The sequence below is a fragment of the Tachysurus vachellii genome, chromosome 1, assembly GCF_030014155.1.
Source record: "Tachysurus vachellii isolate PV-2020 chromosome 1, HZAU_Pvac_v1, whole genome shotgun sequence".
NCBI classification, from domain to species: Eukaryota; Metazoa; Chordata; class Actinopteri; order Siluriformes; family Bagridae; genus Tachysurus; species Tachysurus vachellii.
In genome coordinates this window covers 12,174,601-12,201,268 of record NC_083460.1, presented here as the reverse complement: position 1 = coordinate 12,201,268, position 26,668 = coordinate 12,174,601, and the positions used below count along the sequence as shown (strand labels likewise).

Genomic DNA, 26,668 nt, shown 5'->3' with positions numbered 1-26,668 from the left:
ACAGCTCAGTTATGGGAGACAAAGAGTCCAAAAATTATTAAATAAATATATAATAATAAATAAAAGAAAATAAGAAAAAGAAAATACTAACATGTAAAAAACACAAACTGGACTGTCTGGATCCAACTGTCAAATATGGGGTGGATGTGTGAAGATTTAGGTGACATATCTTAGTATTCTGCCTGCCTCGTCATGAGCCTATATGGCCATGAGGCATGTGGGAGCCTAGTGGTTCTGGTGTTAGTCTACCAATCAGAAGGTTGTGAGTTTGATCCCAGGTCCACCAAGATGCCACTGTTGGGCCCCTGAGTAAGGCCTTAACCTTCACTCAGTTGTATAAAAAAAACTAATGAAATAATGTAAGTTGCTTTGGATAAGGACATCTGCCAAATGCTGTAAATGTAATGTTACTGCTAGCAAGTATTTGGCAATTCAAAGTTTTCATGTGCATTATGTTGTCCAATTGTTATTTCCAAACAATGGTGCTATTTTTCAAGATGATAAAGCACTGATAAAACAGTTCAGTCTTGGTTTAAAGAGCAACAGTATGAACTTCAACATCTGCCCTGGCCTGCTCAAACATCTGACTTATACACCATCAAACTATTGTGGGACATTTAGAAGAGAAGTTTGAGAAGCTAATCTACAAACACAAGCCACCCAACATCTATGTTTACAAGTTTACCGGTTCATCGTGTTTATCGTGATAGCCAATCCAAAGTCGACTTATTCGCGAGGGAAGCAATCGGATGCCTCGTTGTATCAAGGTCGGATTTTGTTCAACTGAGCATGCGCGACTGTGACAGCGTTGGGCAAGAAAGGACTTCGATGATGATTTGTACGATTGTAGCTTAAACCGTTCATATTTGTTAAATGTGTAATTGTGATTTAATTAGCATATAGAGTATTTTTAGACACACAGGATTTGAGCATCCCCAATGCTTCGGCAAGCTAGAAATCTTTTATCCTTTAGGTAAGTTATATGTTATATATATATGGAATATTTGTTACTTTTAACATCCCACAGTAATATATGTGTTTATGCTCAGACTCAAATCAGTCTGTAATCCAGAGGAAGTAGTTTTATGTGTCATAACGTTAGACTTTCTCTTTAGTTTTTGAATTAAATAAGTCGCTATTCCTAAAAACCTCAAGTCATATTTACAAGCGCAGCTTTTAATGGTATTAAAGTCTAAAGCGAGACAAACCAAGTAAAATAACTTTCTACAAAATGACTAATTTACATAAATATGTAACAGAACGAACATACACTAAGTTTAAATAAGTTTAAATATTATTATATATTATTATATTAGTAAAAATATATTAATTTTTACATAAATATGTAACAGAACTGAATAAGTTTAAATATTATATATTATTATATTAGTAAAAATATCTTTATTTTACATAAATATGTAGCAAAATGAACATACACTAAGTTTGTTACATCTGTTACATGTTTATGTATAATAAATATATTTTTACTTATATAATAACATATAATATTTAAACTTATTTAAACTTAGTGTATGTTCATTTTGCTACATACATGTTTTTATAAGTTTAAATATTGAAACTTATAAAAACAGGTTAAATATTTTTATATTTACGCTTTTAGTTTTTATTTATTTATTTTACACATTTATATGTTTTTAGTACATTAAAGACATGGACAGTCTTTGACACCATGATATCAATATTTTATTTCATTTTACTGTTGTAAAAGAAGCTTCTTCAAATTTCAGGATGGGATTTCAAATCTAAAACTTAAGCAAATATGTTCACAGACAACTACTCGCACAATAAATATTTAATTATTCTATTAATTATATCGAATTAATTTTAATTTGCCTTCTTATACAATGGAAATGTTAAATTAGTAGCCATTAAATTAGTTTGACTGTAAAATTTTAAAGTAATTGCTCTGGAGCTGTCAATATAACTTAGCCAGAGGGAATTATTAAAATTTGAAATTGGTAGACAGACACTCTCTCTTCTCTCTTTTTCTACCAAACTTATTTCTTGCTTATCCGAACTACTTTGGGTCATGGGGAGCCTGTGCCTATCTCAGGCGTCATCGGGCATCAAGGCAGGATACACCCTGGACGGAGTGCCAACCCATCGCAGGGCACACACACACTCTCATTCACTCACACACTACGGACAATTTTCCAGAGATGCCAATCAACCTACCATGCATGTCTTTGGACCGGGGGAGGAAACCGGCGTACCCGGAGGAAACCCCCGATGCACACGGAGAACATGCAATCTCCACACACACAAGGTGGAGGCGGGAATCGAACCCCCAACCCTGGAGGTGTGAGGTGAACGTGTTAACCACTAAGCCACCGTGCCCCTCGTAGACAAACAAACCTGCAAATTCATATCAGTTCAGTGATTTACTGTAATTTGTACCGCTACTATACAGTTCAACTGACAGCCACTGACTATAAAAGCAATTGCTTTAAAATTCAAATTAATTGATTCATTAATTAATAACAGTTTAATTAATTTATCTTTATTGCAATCATAGGAAGGTACTGTGATCTGATGCAAGTGAGTTGATTGTCTACCAATTTGTAATGTCTGTTTCATAAGGGATTGAAAACTTCTTTCCTTCTATATTGACCTCATTTGAGTCTGACTATAACTAACTGTAAAATGGAGGCCAAATCAAGCCTCAGTTACAATCTTTATATGAATCTAGCAGCTCTATAATCTTTCAGTGATTTGGAATGTGAATGTGTTTATGGCAGTAGGATTAAGGGCCAGTATGCATGGAGACCAAAGAGCAGCTCTGCCCCGGATCGAGCTCTGCAGTATGTGGTAGGCCAGAAGATCCATGGTTTTACCATACAAGAGGTGAGCAGTCACCAAGAAACAATTCATATCTCATGTGGCAAACACACTTATCACCTAGACGTAACACGCATCTGAAAAATAGCACAATAAACTATTTGCATTGTATTGTAATTTGTGAAATGTACTGTAGCATTAAATGTTTTTTTTATACAGGTGCTCAGTGGGATTTGTTGTTGATATTCATTAATTAAGCTGATATGGATGTTGCTATACTGGAACAGGTTTGGGCTAGGACTTATAGTTCCACTTCTCCTTAATGCTGCAACATAGAAAGACCTAAACAATCCATTTGTCAATGAATTGTAGAAATTAAAAAATATATATATTGTAGAATATTGCTTCCTAATGCTTAATAGGTTTGTTTTTGTCCAACATATACCATCGTGCATTGGCACTCCTCTCTGTGTATAAATTAAATTAATTATGACACAAGCCCTATTCTGATTAAAAGCACCACAGAGAAGTGGGGTAATGTAATTATCATATGTGTGTCTCTAGAATTGTATTCCTATCTGTATCCATCATGTGAATATTTTTATTAGCTGGATATACCTGCATCTGGAAAAGTGACACCATTTTTACTGAATAAATGAACCCACAATGGATATTCTTTATGTAAAAATGCTTGCAAAAATGTAAAAATCCAGGTAAAGTAAAGATTCTTTCTCATATTCCAGCTTGATAGGAAACTTGTCATTATCTAGCACCCATTAAGTAGACAGTGTTAAAAACCCTGTGAAATCACAACCTGATCAGTAGCACAACGCCTTAACCACTGTGCCACCACTGCTTCCAAAGTGTTTAGCCATTGTGGCTTTCATGAATCCTGAGATTTTACTCCTGGTTGGAGTCTCGTTGCCTGGTGTGCACTCTGCCAAGGTTTGATCTGCATGGTCAGCCAGTGACACATTGGATTGCTGTAGATGGGGCAACTCGGACACTGGCATGCCCTCTTTGAACCAATGTTGTCAGTCAGCTTTATGGTCGGGTCTTCGTCAGCGATCGTTTGAAGACTTCGGCACGAAGGAATTAGTTTTGGATCTGTGGTGAACTCAGAATTTGCACTGACCCATTAGTATTACAGGAGCTCTCGGTTGCACAACTTTAAACTTTTGTAGTAAGGACATTATTTACATTTAAATTATGTACTGTCCAGTGTCACCAAAATGAGGATGGGTTCCCTTCTAAGTCTGGTTCCTCTCAAGGTTTCTTCCTCATATCATCGTGTGTTTTTCTTTGCCACCATCACCTCTGGCTTGCTCATTAGGGATAGGGATAGATGTTAGAGATATATAGATTTTATTCTGTTTCCATACTTCTGTAAAGCTGCGTCGAGACAATGTGAATTGTTAAAAGTGCTATACAAATAAATTAAATTGAAGTTTAGGTTCAATATCTGCATATACAGGTGAAACTATGAAAGTCTGAATTTTTTTAGGGAGCATTGTTTCTGGATTCTGTGTGTTTGTACAGGTAACTCCAGTGCCCGATCTGTTCCTGACGGCAGTTAAACTCAGTCATGATGTCACGGGAGCTCAGTTTCTACATGCAGCAAGAGATGACTCCAATAACCTCTTCAGGTGTGTATAGCTGTGTGTGTTTGCATGTCAGTGCCTGTGGGTGTGTGCTTCAATTTGAATCTGTGCTTTGGTATCTTTTGTGCATGTTTGTGTCTACTTTTGCTAGGGCTATTAGTTTCACAATTCTGTCACTGTGATGTTTATTTCACTGTCAACCTTTTTAAAAATGCAAATGGTGTCATCATACATATTGACTTTGTACCGTGTTTGTTATTTATTGTACCCATTCAATTGCCTTTCTTCATTGGTTGATCAGACTGCATTGAAAAACATTATTCTATCAAATTTCAAAGAACTTGGATTTGCTGATCATAACTAAATTAAAAACTAAATTAAACTGCTCTGGCAAAACAGTGCTGTGCTAGTTAATCATATTGCCACCACTCTCACTTCCAGTTTTTATGACAACATAACAAATAGAGACAGTTTAAGAGATTTTTATAGAAAACTCATTCTTAAAAATAAGGTATTTAGTATATTTTTTAAATATGTACAGCAGTGCAAAAAGACTTAAGTTAAATTACCTTGAACATTTCAGTAATATTATGCAGACTTTCTACATAGTGCCTTTAAAACACATTCACGAGCAGTGCATAAATCTTTTATAAAGAATGGTTGGAGAACCTCTTCAGTTATAAGACGCTCCTTGATTTTTCTGATCATGACATACAGGTGCAACTTATGAACTAAGTTCATTTATTTCAGTAATTTAACTCAAATAGTAAAACTTGTGTATTATATAAATTCAGTACACACAGACTAAACTAGTTTAAGTCTTTGGTACTTTTAATTGTGATAATTTTGGGTCACATTTAACAAAAAACCCACCAATTCACTATCTCAAAAAATTTTAATACTTCATAAGACCAATCAAAAAACATTTTTAGTAAATTGTTGGCCTTCTGGAAAGTATGTTCATTTACTGTATATGTACTCAATACTTGGTAGGGGCTCCTTTTGCTTTAATTACTGCCTCAATTCGGCGTTGCATGGAGGTGATCAGTCTGTGGCACTGCTGAGGTGGTATGGAAGCCCAGGATTCTTTGACAGTGGCCTTCAGCTCATCTGCATTTTTTGGTCTCTTGTTTCTCATTTTCCTCTTGACAATACAAGTTCAGGTCATGGTCATTTGACCAACTTTTGGTGCTTTTGGCAGTGTGGGCAGGTGCCAAATCCAGCTGGAAAATGAAATCTTTAAAAAGCTGGTCAGCAGAAGGAAGCATGAAGTGCTCTAAAATTTCTTAGTAAATGGGTGCAGTGACTTTTGGTTTTCAAAAAACACAGTGGACCAACAGCAGCAGATCACATTGCACCCCAAATCATCACAGACTGTGGAAACTTAACACTGGACTTCAAGCAACTTGGGTTATGAGCTTCTCCACCCTTCCTCCAGACTCTAGGACCTTGGTTTCCAAATGAAATACAAAACTTCTACAAAAGCTCTCATCTGAAAAGAAGACTTTGGACCACTGGGCAACAGTCCAGTCCTTCTCCTTAGCCCAGCTAAGACGCCTCTGACGTTGTCTGAGGTTCAGGAGTGGCTTAACAAGAGGAATACAACAACTGTAGACAAATTCCTTGACATGTCTGTGTGTTGTGGCTTTTGATGCCTTGACCCCAGCCTCAGTCCATTCCTTGTGAAGTTCTCCCAAATTCTTGAATCGATTTTGCTTGACAAGCGTCTCAGGGATTGGTTGTGCATATTTTTCTTACACTCTTTTTCCTTCCACTCATCTTTCTGTTAACATGCTTGGATACAGCACTCTGTGAACAGCCAGTTATTTTGGCAATGAATGTTTGTACCTTACCCTCCTTGTGAAGGCTGTCTATTATTGTCTTCTAGACAACTGTCAGATCAGCAGTCTTCCCCATGATTGTGTAGCCTATTGAACCAAATTGAGAGACCATTTTGATGGCTCAGGAAGCCTTTGCAGGTGTTTTGAGTTGATTAGCTGATTGGCATGTTACCATATTTGATTTTTTTGAGATTGGTGGGTTTTGTGAAATGTGAGCCGAAATCATCACCGTTAAAAGAACCAAAGACTTAAACTACTTTAGTCTGTGTGTACTGAATTTATATAATACACAAGTTTCACTATTTAAGTTGAATTACTGAAATAAATGACCTTTTCCATGACATTCTAATTTATTCAGATGCACCTGTATAATTGCCTGTATAAATATGCAAATTCATGTCATCACCCCATTAAGGATTAGGCTTTGTGGTCCATTTGATTTTAAATTATAAGTTAAATAACTAGATTAGATTTAAATCTATAGTCATTGTGCAAAGTACATGTACATAGACAATGAAATACAGTTAGCATCTAACCAGAAGTGCATAAGTGGTAAATTTACAATAAATTGCTAAAAAATAGATATACAGCTATGAGGGTGATATGTATTTATTATAAATAGGGATATATGTGGCCTATATATGTATGTACAAACAATGTTCAGTGGTGAAGACATGTCAAAAATATAACATGAACAGGATATACATATTTAGATATATACATATAATTAGTTTTTGCACTACTATATATTTTATCCATAATCTATTCTGTTTATATAATGTAAGTTAGGGTAAGCAGAGATGCGTAGTGGACAAGCAGTATAGTAAAAGTAAGTAAATGTAAACAGATAAACAGAGTGTTATAAGCTGTTCAGTTTGGAAACAGCAATAGATGTAACAAGTCTGACATTTAAGTTGTTATATCTGTCTTTATATGTTAAACATCTGCAATTTCATGAGGGTAGATTTTTAGGTCTTTGGGCATATGTTTGCATGCATGTCTTCATGTATGTACTGTACTACTTATCGTTGTTGCCCCCAAGTAAAATAATGTATGAAAGTTAAAAAGTAAATGGTCTAGGCCAGTTATTTCAAGTAGCTTATAAGCGATTTTTTTTTTATTCCTGTGTTTTATTTAATGTCAATAATATGTTGCATTTTATTTATCCATTTCTACGTATTTTTATTTTGTGTCTGTTCAGTGTACAATTTCGTACCACACCCATGGACAGCACAGGAGTTCCCCACATCCTAGAACACATGGTTCTGTGTGGCTCTCAGCGTTTCCCGTGCAGAGATCCATTCTTTAAAATGCTGAATCGATCTCTCTGCACCTTTATGAACGCCTTCACAGGTACTGACAACCCAATGTCAACATCACACACCTTCAGTGTGTGTCTGAGTGTGTTAAGTAGCCTTAGAAGATAAGATGCATGCTTTATATTATACTAGGAAGGTCTATAAATTTTGTTCTGGTATATTAAACTTAAATGAAAAGGTAAGATCACTAATTTGTTGTGATTAATGATATGGATAAAGTTGTTTGCTCTACAGTAAAGTTACTTTGGTGGGGCACAGTGGCTTAATGCTTAGCATGTTTGATAAGGTACATAGGACGTTTTGGGCAGAGATAATGGAATTAATCTATAAAGAAAGAGACCAAGGGATAAATACCTGACTATTGTGCTCATATGTGCAGGTTGAACATCCAATTCCTCATTGACAAGCCTTAGTTGTTTGAGTGTGACACTGAGGATTTTCCCATTTTGCCCCAAGACCATTAGTGAGGTTGGGCAAAAAGTCCTGTTCAGTGAGGTTGAGGTCTGGGCTCTGTGCAGAACACTGGGGGTCTTCCACACCAAACGTGGCCAAAAATATTTGGCCATGTAGTGTATTTTTATTACTAGAATGAATGAGGGAGAAGGATAAGTTGATGAGCTGGATTTATAAGTTGAGGTTTAGAATTAGACATTTCACTTTTTATTACCATATTAATGTCCACCAGAGAGGGGTAGAGGTTAGTGAACAACAACTGGTGGGTGATTTTTATGACAATTCAAATGAGGATACTGGCTGCATAAATTATATATGATAATGATGCCAGATCCATAAGTATTTGGACAGGAATGCAATTTTGCTATTGTTTGCCACTACAATCGATTTGAAATACAGTTAAGGTGAAACTGAAGTGTATACTTTCAGCTTTAATTCAAGTTGTTTAACAAAAAGATTGCATTAACTGTTTGGGAATAACAATGTTTTTCATAGTCAATCCATTTTCAAAGGATCACAAGTAATTGGATAATTGACCAATAAACAGGTTATTGTCCAGTTGTGGTCTGGAGGTGAATCCAAGTGTTGAATTTACATTTTTGCTGTTTATGGGAAATCTCAATATGCAGATAGCAAAAACCTTTGGAATGACCAAATCAGTAAATTGGTATGTTCTTAAAAAGAAAGAATCCACCATTGAGTTCAGCAACTCTAAAAGGCCTGGAAGACCATGAAAGTGGAGGTAAACTACAGTGGACGATTGTAGAATTTTTTCCTTGGTTAAGAAAAACCCCTTTAAAACATCTAGCCAAGTGAAAAACAAACAGTGTTATGGCATTAGCATGTAAGGCTGCCAATGGGACTGGGCCACTTGTGTTTATTGATTATGTGACTGCTCATAGTAGTAGAATGAATTCAAAAGTGTATATAGCTATGATTTCTGCTCAGATTCAGTCAAATGCTGCAATCATGACTTCTCATGATTAGCTTCTTAATGTAATAGAGCATTATGTATTTTAATGCGTGTGTACTTGCTCAAGTGTGTGTAGGTTTGGCATGCAGAGAAAGAGAGAGAGACTAACTAAACTGTCTTCTATTCCACAGCTAGTGATTATACAATGTACCCATTCTCCACTCAGAATGCCAAGGATTTCCAGAACCTTTTATCCGTCTACCTTGATGCCGTTTTCTTCCCCTGTTTGCGAGAGCTGGACTTTTGGTATATACATAATCAGTATATTATGTACAACAGTGTATATTGGGCATATTAATCAACTAGACTGTTCTCTGTTTGTGTGAATTTTGTGTCTGTGTTTTTCAGGCAGGAAGGCTGGCGTTTGGAGAACGAGCATCCTACAGACCCATCGTCTTCACTGATGTTTAAAGGAGTGGTTTTTAATGAGATGAAAGGAGCTTTTGTGAGTCAACTAACATTATTACATACTACAGAAATATTGGCAAAATGATTGAATTATTATATGTATTGTTTACACAAATATCATGTAAGCATCAGATGATGTAAATGGTGTGATGCACTATGGGTAGAACCACGATGCACTATGGGAAGACCTGGCTCCTGGAATTTATGTGGATGTTAATTTCATAAAATAAATGAGCTGTGTTAGTGATCAAAAAGTCAGGGGTTCAGGTTCCAGAACTGCTATGCTGTCACTGTTGGGAACTTAACCGTAACCCTCTCTGATCCACTGTATCAAGGTGCATAGATCAACAATTCTTATGAACTCAGCAGGAAAATTACAGAACTTGACTCATCACTAGAAGAACCAGACAGGAAATATAAAGAATTTTGTATCAATTTTAATCAGACTACCAAAATTAACTGAAGCACCAGCAAATTCCAGAAGAATTATAGAACCAGAAAAGACCTACAATGGCCTTAACAATATGCCTAATAAAAAATTACCAGATACCTTATAGATTTGCTGCCGCACCAAGGAAACAACTCTGCAATTATCCACTTGAGATGTCTTCTGTGACCTTCCAGGCCTTTTTATCTTGCTGAGCTCACTGATGCATTCTTTTTCTTTTTTATTTATATACACACATTTTTATTCAAAGTATTGAGTAAATGTTTAGTATTCATTTTTGTATTTACGTTCCAACTTTTCAAGGGTATAAAGCATAGGTCACTAACAGGCGGACCGCGGTCCGGGTCCGGACCCAGAAGCTGTCCAATCCGGACCCGGACCTACAGCCAAAACAAAAGGTTATGATTTAAAACTTGACGGTGCGCATCTATTTTAACCGGAGCATCTTTTGTAATCTTTACGGTAGTGGTAGTGGAAATGCACAGACCAGTTGCATGCGAGTTAAGCCATCCCACGTGATACCGCTCAGCCAATCAAGTCTGTGCATTCCTGAAGTAAACACTTCGACTCCACAGTGCAAGACAGATGAGAGAGAATTAGAGTAAAGTTACACATGAAAGAAAGATCAACGGCCCTGACTCCATTCAGCCCAGGTTTAAAATCCAAGCCAAGCTAGAGCTCAGTTCCCTCACTGAGATATAAAAGGGAAAGTTAAGCACTTTATTTAAACATACACAATTTTCACATTTTATTTATTTTCTCTTATTTTGAAATGTAGCCCTACTTTTATTTATTTAATGAGAGAACTTTATACATATCTACAATCATACATATGTTCAGTTCTATGTTACGTGACAATGAATATTGTCAAAAAGTTTTTGACTTGTACTGAATTTATTTGATTTGACAGTCAGGTATTGATTGCTTGCAGATGTTGATCCAACTACTAGGCTACTTAAATATATATCACACTAACTAGTTAGACATTATGATCTTCCGGACTTTTGCTTCAAGAAATTTTCTCTTACATTTTTGTTAGGATTTCATATTTGTTTAGCAAACCCAAAGAAATCAATCAACTGTGCAAATGTAGTTTCAACATCCTCCATGTACAGGAGTAGGTGCCGTGGAAGGTTTAGAAAACAGACACTGTAATACTAATGCAGATGTGCTAAGACAAAAAAAAGGAATATACAGTCTATTAAGAGAAATCAGTTCATTGCTACATGGTTTTAAGCAATCTGTATTACAAAATTCTAAAATGTATCGTGTGTGTGTGTGTGTGTGTGTGTGTGTGTGTGTGTGTGTAGTCGGATAATGAACAAGTGTATGCACAGCACTTGCAGAATAAGCTGTTACCTGATCACACATACTCTGTGGTGTCAGGAGGTGAACCTCTCGCCATACCCGACCTCACATGGGAACAACTGAAATGCTTTCATGCTACACACTACCATCCCAGCAACGCAAGGTGAACACATACACATTCTCTAACATCGCAGATGTTTATCCATGTAGTCTGGCCTACACACAGTAAACTGGGTTATGGGGAAAAAAGTCTGGGGTTAATCTCATAATAAAAAATCCACACACACAAAAATATAATATAAGTGAAATGCTTATTATGACTATCCATGGCACAAAGATAGAGTTTACACAAACAACTCTTAACATTGAATTAATTTGGATTCAAACACTGACGTGTTTGGTTCTTCTAACAAGACAAAGATCCAAAGGATATTTAGCTCTCTGTCCCCTGACTTAGAAAGCCTGTGAGGACCTAGGAGTCTGGATGATCTGGAGTATATCCTATATCATATGAGCTGAGATATGAACTCATCTCAGGGAGTTTTTCCTTGCCGTCGTCGCCTACGGCTTGCTCATTAGGGATAGGAATAGATATGTAGTATTTTAAATGAATATTTTTAAATTAATTTTAACCTTAATTGTATGTATTCCTTCATTTATTTTTCTTCTTATTTTTTCTTCTTATTAATATAATATATATACTTCTGTAAAGCTGCTTTAAAAGCGCTATACAAATAAACTGAATTTAAATATGTAGCCATAACAGTCAAACCACTGATAGGTGAAGTGAACAACATTGATTATCTTGTTACAGTGGCACATGTTAAAAGTGCCCTTACTAACCCATGTCTATGACTGAAAGCACATACAACTGGCATGTGATTATCAAAACTGGACCATAAAACAGTGTCAGAAGTTGGGCTTGTCTGACTGGATTGGAATTCATGTTGATGAGCTACAAACGTTTTGACAACTAGATTATCGAAAAAGTCTAAAGCGTAGAGAAATAAATTATCTGCACATGATCCAAAACATATAGGCTTATTAGTTACGTGCAGTAGAGATACTGTCATGGCCTGCTTCTATAACAGACTCACTGATCTTTATTGATGTGGCTCATGATGGTAGCAGCAGAATGAAGACTACAGAAACATTCTGTCTGCCAGTTTAAAGGAATGCATCCAATATTTTTGGAAGGAGTTACATTATGTATTAAGACAATGACTTAAAGTCATGGCCCAGAATCAAAAGACTTCATCTGGGTGGAAAAGTAGTTTTAGATTCTCAAGCTTAACTGGCATTTTTGGTTTTAATACTTTAAGGTGACTGGTTTCGCTGATGCACACATCCTGACTGCTAAGCCCAGCATCACTGCTTTGCTGACATTCTGTTTTTGTTTAACAGATTTTTTACTTATGGTGACATGCCATTGGAACAGCATCTGAAGCAGATTCATGAGGAGGCTCTGTCCAAGTTTAAGAAAACAAAAATAAACACTGCAGTACCAGCGCAAAGCCGATGGGACCAGCCAGTTAGTCACACTCTGACATACACACACGCGCACACACATGCCACACGTGCCTACAGAAATGCTCAAATGTGAAAGAAAGCAGTTTTGCACTGACATATGAAGCACATGATTAAGGATTGAATCTGTCTCATTTGTTTAGAGGGAAGCTCATGTGAACTGCAGTCCTAATACATTGGCTCCAGATCCAGCTAAACAGAGCACACTGTGTGTCAGTTACCTGTTGTGTGAGTAAGTATACACATTTAAGTATGAGTATGTATAAGTAATCAGTAATAGGATACAGTGGTGTGAAAAATTGTTGGCCCCCTTCCTGATTTTTTATTTTTTTTGCACGTTTTTCACACTTAAATGTTTCAGATCAAACAAGTAAACACAACATGCAGTTTTTAATTATTAAAAACTGCATGTTTCCCTTTATTATTAAGGGAAAGCAAAATCCATACCCACTTGGCAGTGTGAAAAAGTGTTAAAACATAACTTAACTGTGGTTTCACACCTGACTTCAATTTTTCTAGCCACATTAACGTGTGACAAACGTGCAAAAAAAAAACTTTTTCACACCAGTGTATTTAATAGTATAAGTAATCTATTTTTTTGTAGGGAAAATATCATTAAAATAAAATACTGATTTTTTTTTTCCTGTGTGTGTTAAACACAGCATCACAGATCCGTTTGAGGCTTTTACTCTCAGTTTTCTGTCTTCCCTGATGATCTCTGGCCCAAACTCTCCATTTTACAAAACATTGATTGAACCCAAGATTGGCACTGACTTCTCTTCTGTAGTTGGGTAAGCATACAAGTCAATATCCATTTTTTGGTTAGAACTTGAATTTTTAAAAATTTTATGCACAGTTATGCAGGTGTTATCTATTGCAAATGTATCACACAGGTATGATGGCAGTACCAGGGAGGCCTCCTTTAGTATTGGCTTGCAGGGCACAGCGGAAGAGGACACAGAGAATATTAAGCAGATCATTAGCCAAACCATCGATGAGGTCATAGAGTAAGCACTGAGTGAAATTGCTTTGAATATGTCTATTTTTGCAGCCAAACACTGAGAGTTCCTGTGCCAAGTGAAGGTGATGTTAAGGAATGCAAAAACTACTTCATCAGTTTGTAGGTTTCTGTATCAGCTATTGTGTGTCATCTCTACATCAACCATCTGATAAGATGGATCCAGGGAATAACCCTGAGTTTAACCCACAAAATACAGCAATATTGGAAATAAACTAAAAATCACTTTAAGTGAATCTCGAATGGCGTTTTTGGGATATATGTGTCCCAATGTGGTAGCCTAGTGGTTAAGGTGTTGGACTACCAATCGGAAGGTTGTGAGTTCGATTCCTACATCCACCAAGCTGCCACTGCTGGGCCCCTGAGCGAGGCCCTTAACCCTCAATTGCTCAATTATATAACAAAAATGAGATAAAAATGTAAGTCGCTCTTGATAAGGGCGTCTGCTAAATTCTGTAAATGTGCATGTCCATATTTTAGGTCTGTAAAGCTTTGAAAAGCAACATTGCAGTTTTTTTTTGTTTTGTTTTTTTGTCTTTGTTTTCTTTATTCAGTCAATTTGTTCCCACTTTACTCTTTATTAGCTTGTTGAGGGTAGTAAAACAAAAACTTTTGATTAAATGCCACCTACACTGTCTCCAAATATACTAATAATTCAATCATTATCCTAGAGGACATGGGTCCAGAACTGCAACTCTCTCCAGTTACACAACAAATACCAACAGGGAGGGTGAAAGCTAACACTTGCTTGCTTTGAGACATGTAAAACTACTATTGCATTTTTTCAAACTGCTGCTTATGCCAAGACACAGGGCAATGTAACACAGTAATGGGAAAGATTCATTTTCCCTTTTCTGCTTAACTCAACTTACAGATAACAACTGCCTAGCGTCACTATGACTGACAGGATAGAGAGAAATACCATCCCTCCAGTATTACTTCCTCTGCTTCTGGCCACAGATGACTGTCTCATTGCTGGGATTTGAAATTGTGATTTCTTAGGGCGAATGCTTATCTGTTGAAGATATGAAACTGTATAGTATTTTACTTCTAAATTGCTGGAAACAGTGATAAAGGGGACAAAAAACTTTATGGGACCATCAGCTTTTTGGGACCATCAGCACTTTGAAATAGATACTAAAATTGATTGAGAGATTTAAAATCTCACTATAATGTGACCCAAATTTTACTGCGATTGAGCAAAATTTGTACACTATGTCTCAGTGCTGGCTTGTCTACATGTACATTCTCTCGGTATAGAACAGGAGAATAGTGTCAGACCAGCAGTCATTGCAGCTTTATTATGTAGCGATCAGCCTGAGTGATGGTACGATAAAGGTCCACAGGTCCTTTTGAATTTTACAGACGTAAATAGTATGGTGTTATTTCAGTCTGGTAAGTCTAAAAGTACAGTAATAAAAAAAAAACAAATTTGTGTATGTATGGTTCCTATAATTAGGTTCATAACTTGTTTAATATATGTAGTGCCAACAACTTTTTTGTTAGTAATTTCATTTTGTATTTACTACCCAGGCACATGCTAGGAACTTTATGCAAATGTGCATGCTTATGCTTGCATGCAAGGTTTTTGACTCTGTCTATTACTGTAAATACAAAAATGTTTTAGACCTAATTGTTTGGTTGTGAATGGTTGCAGGAATGGCTTTGAAGAGGAGCGGATTGAGGCATTATTACATAAAATTGAGATTCAGATGAAGCACCAGTCTACCAACTTTGGCCTGGCCCTTGCCTCTGTAAGTTACATGTTCCATATATACACATACACAATTGTACACTGCTGTTCACTAGATATTGTAAATAATGTAAATGCTCTTAAATAGAATGTTCAGTGCCCTGCACTTTCATGCACATTTCACTTCAACTTTATATAAATATATTTTAAAATATCATTGCATCTTTCTAGTATATCGCATCTTGCTGGAATCACGAAGGAGACCCAGTGCAATTGCTGAAGATCAGTGACACTGTCTCTAGGTTCAGACAGTGTCTGCATGACAACCCTCACTACCTACAGGACAAAGTCCGGCACTATTTTAAGGTAATATGCACATTAGACAATATAGCATCTAATGATGACATTCAATAACCACATGGAAAAAAAGAGACCATGTATTGCTCCATGTATTGCTTGCTGACTGATGTTATGATTGACAATTTGCCCTTTCATTTTTATTTACTTGCCTAATATATCCCACCCCTTGACAGGTGCTAATAAGAATGAGTGTTCTTTATTTCACCTGTCGTTATGGGTTTGTGGTTTGTGTGCGTGTGTGTGTGTGTGTGTGTGCCCCCATACTAAACTTTACAAACAAACTTATATAAACCTCATTAACAGCTATTTGTGGAGAGTGAGGCTAATGCTTGTTACAGAGTGACTGATTACAGTTGGTGTTTCAGGACAACACACACAGGTTGACATTGTCCATGAGTCCAGATGAACAGTATCTGGAGAAACGGAAAAAAGTGGAGCATGAAAAACTCCAGCAGAAAGTACAAGATCTCACTGATGTTGACTACAAAGCTATCTATGAAAAAGGTACAAACCAGAATACATTTTCACACAGACCTGCAGAATTGTCTTCAGTATCATCCAGAACCTCCTTAGTGGTTCACATTCAGAGTAAGCAAGTTCACAGGGAAATTCAAGAAAGCTCTCAATTTTCTCTGTGCCTTATTCCAGATATGCAAATTACCTTAAAGTAATTCATACCTCTGAGGTTGCAAGATTTGTCTTGAGTAAAATCCAACAGGACTGGATTTTTCTGTAGTGAAAAAATAAATAAATAAATAAGTGATAGAAAATATGGACTGGAGATGAACGTAATGTGTTGTACTGCAATGTAACATCTAAAGTGGTTATAAAAACCAAGATAAATCCTGTCATGACCTTTTTTAAGTGGCACAATTTGACTCTTCCCTTCAAAAGCATGTTAACTCCGTGATATTGTTTAGGCATCTCCTGTGCACAGCCCTTTTCAGGTCACCCAACATATTTTCAATTGGAATTAGATCTGGACGCTGGACCATTCCAAAACATATATCGAGTTTTGGTGAAGCCATTCCTTGTTGAATGTGGGTGTGTTTCATTTAGCGCATTGTCATTTTGGAAGGTGAAATTCCACTTCATCAAGTTTTTTAGCAGAAGCCTTAAGATTTTGCACCAAAATTGACCAGTATCTGGAGCTATTCATTCTGTGATTCCTCCGCTATACAGTGATACCTCGAGATACGAGTTTAATTCGTTCCGTGACTTTGCTCGTATCTCAAATTGCTCGTATCTCAAAGCAATTTTCCCCATTTAAATTAATTGAAATCCCAATAATCCGTTCCAGCTCACAAAATTCCACTCTAGTTGTTTTGTTTGTGTTTTGAATATGAAAAATGTACAGTACCTGTATTTATACAGTAAACATACAGTAATAAATGAGAGTGTTAAAAAAAATAAACTGGTTTTACTTTACGGAAGATGTGCACGGAGGTGTTGAGGGAGGAGTAAACAGGCGGAGGAGTTAGGAGGAATTACACTTTCATTTTCGTTCACTTACTCGCACTCTTAATGCTACTTTACACTTAAATGGAACTTAACTAAACTTCATTTAGAGCGGGGAGAGCAGCAACTAGAAAATAGAATAGACCCCCCCGTATAACAGAAGCATTAATCATGCATAGAGTTAAAAATAGGAAAGGAAAATAATAAATGGATAAATAAATAATTAAATAATTAGAGAGAGAGAGAAATGTGGAGATTTATGACATAAACTGGTACAACGAACACGGGTTCCGGCATGCTATTTATATTATTTAATTATTTATTTATCCATTTATTATTTTCCTTTCCTATTTTTAACTCTATGTGTGATTAATGGTTCTGTTATACGGGGGGTCTGTTCTATTTTCTAGTTGCTGCTCTCCCCGCTCTAAATGAAGTTTAGCAACATACTCTGCTATGCACATTCTGAAGAAAAAAATGCAAGAGCATGCATGGGGCATGTTATCAGGGAGTGTGGAGCTCAGCAGCCATGGCTTCATTTGGGCTGCATCTGTAGATTCATGATGCCATTTGTGATCTTAGATATGTGTTTTTGACATGTGAAATCTTCTGTTTATCTGTTATGTCCATATTTGTGCTTAACGAAGTATTTAACTGCTTATACATTTTTATTTCCATGTCCAGATGTCTTGTGGAAATATCTGACCAACTTTTTTGTCTAGTGTGACTGTTGCTCTAAAACATAAGCTTGTTTACTCAGTGTTTTACTCAAATCGAGAAATGCAGCTGACAACAATAGCATCTAATATTTCTATTTCTAGAGATCTAAAAGATTGACTTTCTGTTTTGTCTTTGTGACATTCTAGAAAAGTCACACAATCAGAATCTATTATAAACTTGACTTTGAGTGCTTCTGAGATCATTTACATCATAAATGTATCATAAATCGGTTCATTTAATTGACGTGATACTGTTTGGTGGTTTTCTTTTTTTTTATCAGTTAGTTAGTTACCATTGGACTTTATTATGCTATTATATTTCAGGTTTACAGTTGCTCGCTGAGCAGAGCAAAACTCAGGACACTACCTGCTTACCTGCTCTAAAGGTGTCTGACATTGAACCCACTATACCACACACTTCTGTACAGATGGGTACTGCAGGTAAACAAGACCGTACACATGCAACACACATTTTATCAAACTATCAGATGTGCCTTTTAGTTGTATAAAGACCGCTGTTAGTTTCTTTAGTTTAATTCTTTTATTATAATTTATTTAAATCTATTTATTTAATTAGAGCACAAGCCTCAATGGAAACTAAGGTAAAAAGAATAAAAAGGACACAGACATGAATAAAGTAAAAATAGAACTTATAGGGCATATAGGGAAAATATGGTGGAACTTGCAAATAAATAGAAAAATAAATATATCAAAAATAGAGAAGATTGGATCTGAATATGTTGCAGTGATGGGAATTCATTAGAACATGGAATGTTGTATATACTTATAAAAAAATGTCCATGTAGTGTAAAGCAAAGTATTGTATCTTTTCTCCATTAAATTTCCCAAACACATACCCTAGTAAATACTTCTACTATGGGGATTATTCAAGATTTAAACCAAATTTGGTCTGCATGATATCAAATAATTTAGCACATGTTTTGATAGATATTCTGATATCTTAGGCAGTGTTGTCACACTATGGAAACAGGACGTATTTATTTTCAGTGATGAGGATAGTCATGCACATGTCAGTATTGGCTCATGAATGCACCCTTGTGCTTGGGCCCACCAAGTGTTCTGTGCGTCTATATTTTATAATTATTTTATTGCATTTATTGAAGGTTAATTACAATAATAGTCAAAATTCTGAATGCATACTGTTTTTATTATTGCTTTAAAGCAGACAGACGTATCCTCTTCAATTGTTCTTTTCCAGGAGGAGTTCCCATTCAGTACTGTGAGCAGCCCACTAATGGCATGGTGTATTTCAGGGCTATGTGTAACCTCAACACCTTGTCAGAGGACCTGAAGATCTATGTCCCCCTTTTCTGCAGTGTTATCACTAAGTGAGACTTAAAATAAGTCATAGCAGTTTTACTGCTATTAGAGATGATGTTATATGTCCATACTGCATGAACCCTGTCATAGAGGGAAAGAGTTGAGGACAAGTCATGGCATTGTTTGTGAAAGTAAAGCTCTAAAATATATTATTATTCACTGATCAGTGATAGCATTAAAACCACCTACCTAATATAGTGTAGATCCCACTTGTTCCACCAAAACAGCTCTGAACTGTTGAGGTATGGATTCCACAAGATCTTTGAATGTGTGCTGCAGTATCTGTCCAGCATTTCCCATGGAGGATATCACACTGCATTCTACTAGTTAATTTTGGCAATGTCTTTTTTCCAGATAACTGATGCACATGCTTCTGGCTATGCACACGATGTAAAAAGAAAAAAGTTTTATCAGACAGTGTCACGTTCTTCTTTTGCTGTAAGGTCCAGATCTGATGCTCACATTGGCTATTGTAGGTGCTCTTGGCAGTAGATGGTGGTCAGGATGGGCACTCTGACATGTCTACAGCTATGTAGACCCATATCATACAAGTTGCAGTGTCTGTGCACTGTCTGTTCTGGCACTTTTCAATAATAGCCAACTTTATATTTTTCAGGAAATTGTAATACAGTAGCTCTTCTGTAGAGTTGATCCAGGCAGGCATCCCACAAGACCTACCATTCTGGAGATGTTTTAACCCAGTCTTCACAATTTGGATGTTTTGAAAGTTGAGCAGATCTTACATGAGTTATTCTATGTTGTTCACCTGTCACAGTGGTTTTAATGTTATGGGCTGATCAGTGTGTAGTTATATAATGTAGATTTTAAAAATATAAACTGTGTGTTGTTGATTAAAGAACCATTGGTTACTCTATTGTGTCTTAAGTAATCTTGTTCATTCTTTAGTAAATTCAGTTTTATTTTAGTATCTAAAATTGATATGTGAGTAAATATTGTAAATCAATGTTTAGGTGTTATGTGGAAGTTATTGTTTAGCTTGTTTTTGGTATTTTTGTAATCTCAGGTTGGGCTGTGGGAAACTGGACTATCGGCAACAGGCCCAGCAGATGGAGCTGAAGACCGGTGGCATGTCTGTGACTCCGAAGGTCATACCAGACACATGTGACCTTGACATGTATGAACAGGTAAATGTATAATAAAGTAGTATGTCTATGAAGGAAACGGGCATAACGATATAAAACAGAGCTATTCAAAATGTTCAGATTGGACATCAGCAAGATGGCAGCGTAGTGAGAGAGCTCCTGATTTTTATTTTATTTTTTTGGGGAAAAACTTCCAAAATCACTAAACTAGCAAACTAAGTAATCAGTATCCTAAAATGAAAGGAGAATAAGTTTGAAACTAGGTATAAATCCAATAATGTTGTACAGCATTCAGATATACATGATTATGAAACTATGCACTCTCTCACAAGCTCACAAAGAGAGACAGTTGATTTGAAATGTAATAAGTTTTTTGTAAAGGTGTAAATTTATCTAGAATTGTTTCAGAAATATTTGATTTGGTCCCTTAAGCAAAAAAAACAGATTATTCATTTTTTGTATAGTTTAAGTTTTTAATTTGATTCATTGTGAATGATGATACCAAAATTTGGTAAAAATCTCTTTCAGACACTTTTAATAGAAATGTTGACTCAACAAATTATAAAATAGGACAGTATACTCACCAAAATGGATGGAAACAGAAGGTGGGGTAATAAAAGAATCTCCACTACCTGTTTCAGTGTTGCTGATGACAAACTAAGGACTAGAATGGTCGAGGAAACAAATCCATGGATTAACCTATCATTTAAAACAAAGACAAGGGTGACAAAGAAAGTGTGGGTTTGAAGTTACTTTGAGAATATTGAAATGTTGTGCTTTTAACACTGATTTGTCCCAAATAGAGCAGACGACATATTCTGAATTTGGGCTAAGCAAGGAGGCTAAAATACAAAGTTATGAATCATTAAAGCTAAAATATGGGCTTAACCAAAATGATATTTATAGATACCTCGAAGTAAGACATTATATTAATTGTAACATTAAATGAGTACCAGAAATTGCAGATACAAATAAAAAATGGGGGAAAAGACAAAATGTGTTAAATTAGGGATGCTTTATCTAGCACTGATGGCAGAATTATTAATTAATAATAATTTATTAGCAGTCAAACCCAACAATGTCCAAGCACATCTGAAATTGAAACTGTACAGAAAATGTTTGACTGGATTGGTGAATCTTTATCTCTGAAGCACTATGCAGATGGATTGTCAGAATTATGAATCCAGGTACCCAAACGTCTTTGTGTCAGCAGTTTAATCTGGTTGATTTTTGCTAGTCTTTTTGTAGCTTTGATTTAGTTTAAGTGATCCTGTGCCCACGGACATGAGTGTAACCTGTGTCCTGCTGCTGTATACATACTCGTTTGCATGAGTGACTATAAGTGTCTTTAATACAAAACTAATATCTGTTCATGTCTATGTACATTAGAGTTATATCTATACGTAATCATTATCTCTAAACTGTTATGACTATTTGTCTTACAGGGCATTCTCCTTACTTCATCCTGTCTTGAGAGGAACTTGCCTGATATGTTCCACCTTTGGAGTGACATATTTAACTGGTAGGTATCAGAGAGTGAATAGAAACATTTGTAAATATAAAATTTTTCAATTTTAGTTTGCCATTATAAGAGATCTATTTGTGTTCTAGTCCTCATTTTGATGATGAGGAGAGGCTGAAGGTGTTGCTGATGTCATCAGCTCAAGAGTTGTCCAATGGGATTTCATATTCAGGTCACGTTTATGCAATGACACGAGCAGGGCGCTCGCTCACACCTAGCGCTGATCTGTACGAGACCTTCGCTGGTATGGACCAGGTAATTCAGTACCAGATAATATCGAGCTTACTTCATATCACCTCGTGTATCCTGCATGACAAAACATTTACATTACAAGGGTTCAATTGCAATTACTTAGGATATCTTTAGAAACTTGTTTAACCTGAACCCACAACTAATGTAGAATTCTATTTGAACTGTTTGATATTTGTTTGCAATGTAGCATTTATGTGTTTTCTCTCAGGTAAGCTTCATGAAGAGAATAGCAGAGATGCCTGATCTGACACCAGTTTTAAGGAAGCTACCCAGAATAAAGAGACACATTTTGAATCCAGATAATATGAGGTGCCAGTGATTTTAAATTATAAACATCCTCAAAATGTTCTTTCTTTGAAAAGTTAATGTGCTAAACACTACTATACACAAAATGTCCAAAACATCTACACCTATGTTTCATTTTACACCCAAAACAAGCATTTCAATGATCAAGTATTAGCTTATTGTTCCCAAACAAGTCTCAGAAACCCTCACTGAACCACCTAATCTGAGCTCAAGGTTCCAGTGTTCATAAAACTGGATAATATGGTTTATTAATATGTAATATTATATATTAAATATATTTAATTTAATATAATATATTAAATTGTTGTTTAATTACCCATGTAAGGTGTGCAGTTAACGCAACTCCTCAGAAAATGACCGACGCCGCAGATGAGCTGGAGAGGTTTGTGGGTGGTATATCCTCTAAGAAGAAGGAGCGGAAATCTGTCAAAGCAGTTGTTGTTGAGGTAATTTACCAGACCTGCCTGTCTGAGTTATTGCTCTAATTTTAAAATGTAATTCGTTTACTGCCATGAAATTGTTTTGAGTGTCTGCACTTCTATCCAGAGACCATTGGATCCTCAGGCTCCTGCTCAGTCTGTTGCTAGTCGCTACCTTGTCTCTGTATGTATATTTATATTACAGTACTTTATTCAGCATGTATTACTCTTTCTTTCTTTTTACTTTTTTATATGGTGTTTGTATTTTCATTTTCATTTCTCCTTGGGTTTTTAGGAGGCTTATTTTAAGCCATGTCAGATGAAGACTTATTTCGAATTTCCCTTTTCTGTGAACTTTGTCAGCGAGTGTGTGCGCACTGTCCCCATGACACACGAGGATTATGCCAGGTATAAAACACACATACATAGTGTGCTGTGACTATTCAAATAAATGTCTTAATAGTTTGTATACACATTGCTTGTTCTCTTTTAGTCTGTGTGTTTTAGGAAGGATGATGAGTGCTAAGTTTCTACATGGAGAAATCAGAGAGAAAGGTGGGGCCTATGGAGGAGGAGCAAAAGTAGGAAGAGATGGTCTGTTTGCCTTTTACTCGTATAGGTAAGAAAATGAAACAGCTGCTATACATGTTTCGGCTGTGTATGTGAATTATGCTATGGTCTTCACAGCAGCAAGTGGCAATTCAATTCACATCAAAGAGAATAAAAGCTGCATTTTTAACCATGGACAACATTTTGTATGCCAGTAAAAGCAGTCTGTATTGTTGCATTACATTTTAAAAAGGAAAGCAGTAATGGCTTTGCTTCTCATAATTTGCAATAATAAATCGTATCGGTTTTTATTTTTTGCCGTAACTGGTGTAAGTGAATGTATTTCCTATTGGACTGCATTTCACTTTCATCACTGCATAAGTACAAATTGCAGTCCAAGCTGTAGACACTATTATCCAAGAAGTGTTAGCATCCTTATAACGGAATACCTTTTGTAAGCACTAAGTGTTCCTGTCCTGGTGAAAAAAGTATGCAGATATTTTTTTTTTCAATAAAGACTGCTAAATGCAAGCATAATAAAAATGAGCAATTGAAACTTGCCAGTATATTACATCCATATATTACGTACAGAACTCCCATGTATATTACACTGTTCATTTTAATAGGAAGGCATTTATACCTGTTCATTTATGTAGTTATTCAGTCATTCACAAAATCACTCTTTGTACCTGTGGAGAGCAGAAAAGCATTTCAGCCTACAAAATACATTGTACCTTGTGGTAAATGGACAACAACAGCAGAAGACAACATCAGTTTCTAATCTTGTCCGCAAAGATCAAGAATCTGAGACTGTTGCAGGCAGAGGCTCACCAAAACTGGACAGTTAATAATTAGAAAACTATCATCTTGTCTTTCGCTTCTGAGCCTCCTTCCTCTCAGGGTTTCCTCCTCATATCGCCTCAGGGAGTTTTATTCATGCCCTTGTTGCCTTAGGCTTGCTCATTAGGGATAAACTGTTGCCACATGATTGGGTAATTGGATAAGTGTATAAATGAGCTGGTGTACAGGTGTTCCTGATAAAGTGACTAGTGCTTTTATGTATGAGATGTACACAAGCATATACAGTCTCTAATCACAAGAACAGAGCCAAAACTGACTTTGTTGACTGGTTTAAAATCAAATTTCAACTTTACAGTTAGAAAATTCTGGCCTCAGATTCAAAAGTAATTTTAATTTCTCTGGAAATGCCAGAAGGCATTTTTGAGTTTAAATGCTATATGAGAGGTAATTTAAAATTGTACCGTAAGAGAATTTAGCCATAACAGCAAACCCATTAGTATGTTATATACATGTGTATAAAATTAATTTCATATTTTTAAAATTTTCATTGTATGTTTTTTTATTTCTGTAAAACTGATAGGATTCCAGCTCACGATGTCATCAGATTGCAGTCTAAATTTTTCGGTGCAGCGTAGTTTGACTTGTCTGGTGTGTGATTTATATGTATACTAAGACCCCATCAAATCCGACATGTAAAACCTGAAAGAGGTTTGACTGTTTGTAGGTTTGCATGTGATACGTTTTTCACCTGCATTTTTCATTTTCTTTAAACCCATCAGCACTAAATGCTTGTTTCCTATAGTTTGGTTTTGGGGACGATGCACCTGATGTCTTTATGGCTTTCAATATAATCATATATTTTGTAAATAGAGCTATACCACAACGACACTTAAAATCTTTGTCAATATACAGTATGTACTTTTTATTCATTTGAAAAAACTAATGCTTATGCATAATTGTCTTAACAGAGACCCTAACTGTTCTCAGACACTGGAAGTGTTTCGCAGTTGTGTGGGTTGGGCTCAAGATGGTAGGTTTACAGAGCAGGATGTGGATGAGGCCAAACTGTCCGTCTTCTCCGCTGTAGATGCCCCAGTTGCTCCATCAGACAAAGGTCAACCATTTCACACAACTTTATTTAATCTTGCTTCTGGGCTATTGAGTGTTTTATAGAAAATTTATTTAATAATTAAAATTTTAGTTTTAGGGGGCACGGGGTTCGATTCCCGCCTCCGCCTTGTGTGTGTGGAGTTTGCATGTTCTCCCCGTGCCTCGGGGGTTTCCTTAATTTTATTGTACTTCAAGTTATTACTATATCTAAAGGTCTCCCTTTGATGTGTTGTAGGTTTGGAGCTTTTTTTGAATGGGATCACTAATGAAATGAAACAGGCTCACAGAGAACGACTCTTTGCTGTCACACACAAAAACCTTATTGATGTGGCTAACCGGTAAGGCCATGTTGAATAAAAAAAATAATAAAACACAATATATATGAAATTCCCCTATCGTTCAATCCTGGACACTGTTAAAATGAAAATGCATAGAGTTTTGCAATGCTGTAAATAATGTTTCAACATGTGTGCAGGTATCTTGGCACTGGGCAGAGGACACGTGGATCTGCAGTTTTGGGTCCTGAAAATGAGAGTATTAAAAAGGACCCATCCTGGGTTGTGAAGTAGGCACAACAATTTTGTGCTTCAACATCAACTATGATTACACATACATCAACAGTGAGATGTGAATTACTTGTAGTTTTTTTATTCACAGATATTTTGCACATTGTGACTAAATTATGTGCCCTACATGTTACATGTAAACGCTAAAGTATTTAATAGACGTGATTTATTATTTGATGTGACTCCTGAAATGATGTGTAACCTTGCTGTTATCTGTCCTTATGCATCTTCCTACCCAAATAAAGTGGCTTTATTAATAATATTGTTACTCGTAATTATATTCCCTAGAGACTATTGGTCACTATATAGTACATAAAATGGCACTGATTACAACTCTGCATTTATGGTCCATAAAACACACTAACAAGCAAATGGAAATTGTCTTCATAAAGAATTTAGTAGACATACGCAATATGTATATATTTTCCAAAAGAAAACTGTGTTGCTAAGCTACCCAATGCATGTTTACATTGATTTTTTTTTAATAGAAATTTTCAAGAAAATACACAGAGGAAGCATACATTTCTGTGAATATACAATTATGTGAATATTAAAATAAAAAATAAAAAAAAACATTTTTAGTGGCAAGGTCTTAAAACTATTTAACAGTAGTCAGAATGTCTTCACAAATTTGCATGATGGGTGTATTCGACTTTCGTTGGGAGTTCTTTCGTCCTCTGGTTACCAGCTGGGCGTGAGTCAGGAGTAGCTGAGGCACCTTGGCTCCACACCACATCTCAGGAATGTACAAGGACAATAGCTTCAGACCTGCTT

At 36.0% G+C, this 26,668-nt stretch overlaps 2 protein-coding genes across 3 annotated transcripts in view; one reads left to right on the top strand and one right to left on the bottom strand.

Moving 5' to 3' along the window:
• Positions 1–770: 770 nt before the first annotated feature.
• pitrm1 (pitrilysin metallopeptidase 1) lies at positions 771–26,154 on the top strand. Of its 2 annotated transcripts, none has more exons than XM_060872709.1 (27): positions 771–973; positions 2,763–2,865; positions 4,339–4,445; positions 7,443–7,594; positions 9,118–9,232; positions 9,335–9,431; positions 11,153–11,313; positions 12,555–12,681; positions 12,821–12,909; positions 13,340–13,468; positions 13,571–13,684; positions 15,353–15,449; positions 15,620–15,754; positions 16,114–16,252; positions 18,250–18,366; positions 19,145–19,274; positions 20,291–20,411; positions 21,815–21,891; positions 21,981–22,146; positions 22,352–22,452; positions 22,775–22,895; positions 22,996–23,052; positions 23,164–23,276; positions 23,362–23,487; positions 25,187–25,332; positions 25,564–25,666; positions 25,804–26,154. In XM_060872709.1, the coding sequence occupies exons 1-27, from the start codon at positions 939–941 to the stop codon at positions 25,895–25,897; spliced, it is 3,072 nt and encodes a 1,023-aa protein (XP_060728692.1). In that variant the 5' UTR covers positions 771–938; the 3' UTR covers positions 25,898–26,154. The 2 variants fall into 2 exon arrangements, with proteins under 2 accessions (XP_060728692.1, XP_060728681.1); XM_060872698.1 differs by having other exon boundaries at positions 2,760–2,865.
• Positions 25,961–26,668, bottom strand: part of urb1 (URB1 ribosome biogenesis homolog) — a 36,095-nt gene continuing 35,387 nt past the window's right edge. The window contains exon 41 of the mRNA XM_060872684.1: positions 25,961–26,668. Within this exon, the coding sequence (XP_060728667.1) occupies positions 26,493–26,668 (176 nt within the window). The 3' untranslated portion in view covers positions 25,961–26,492.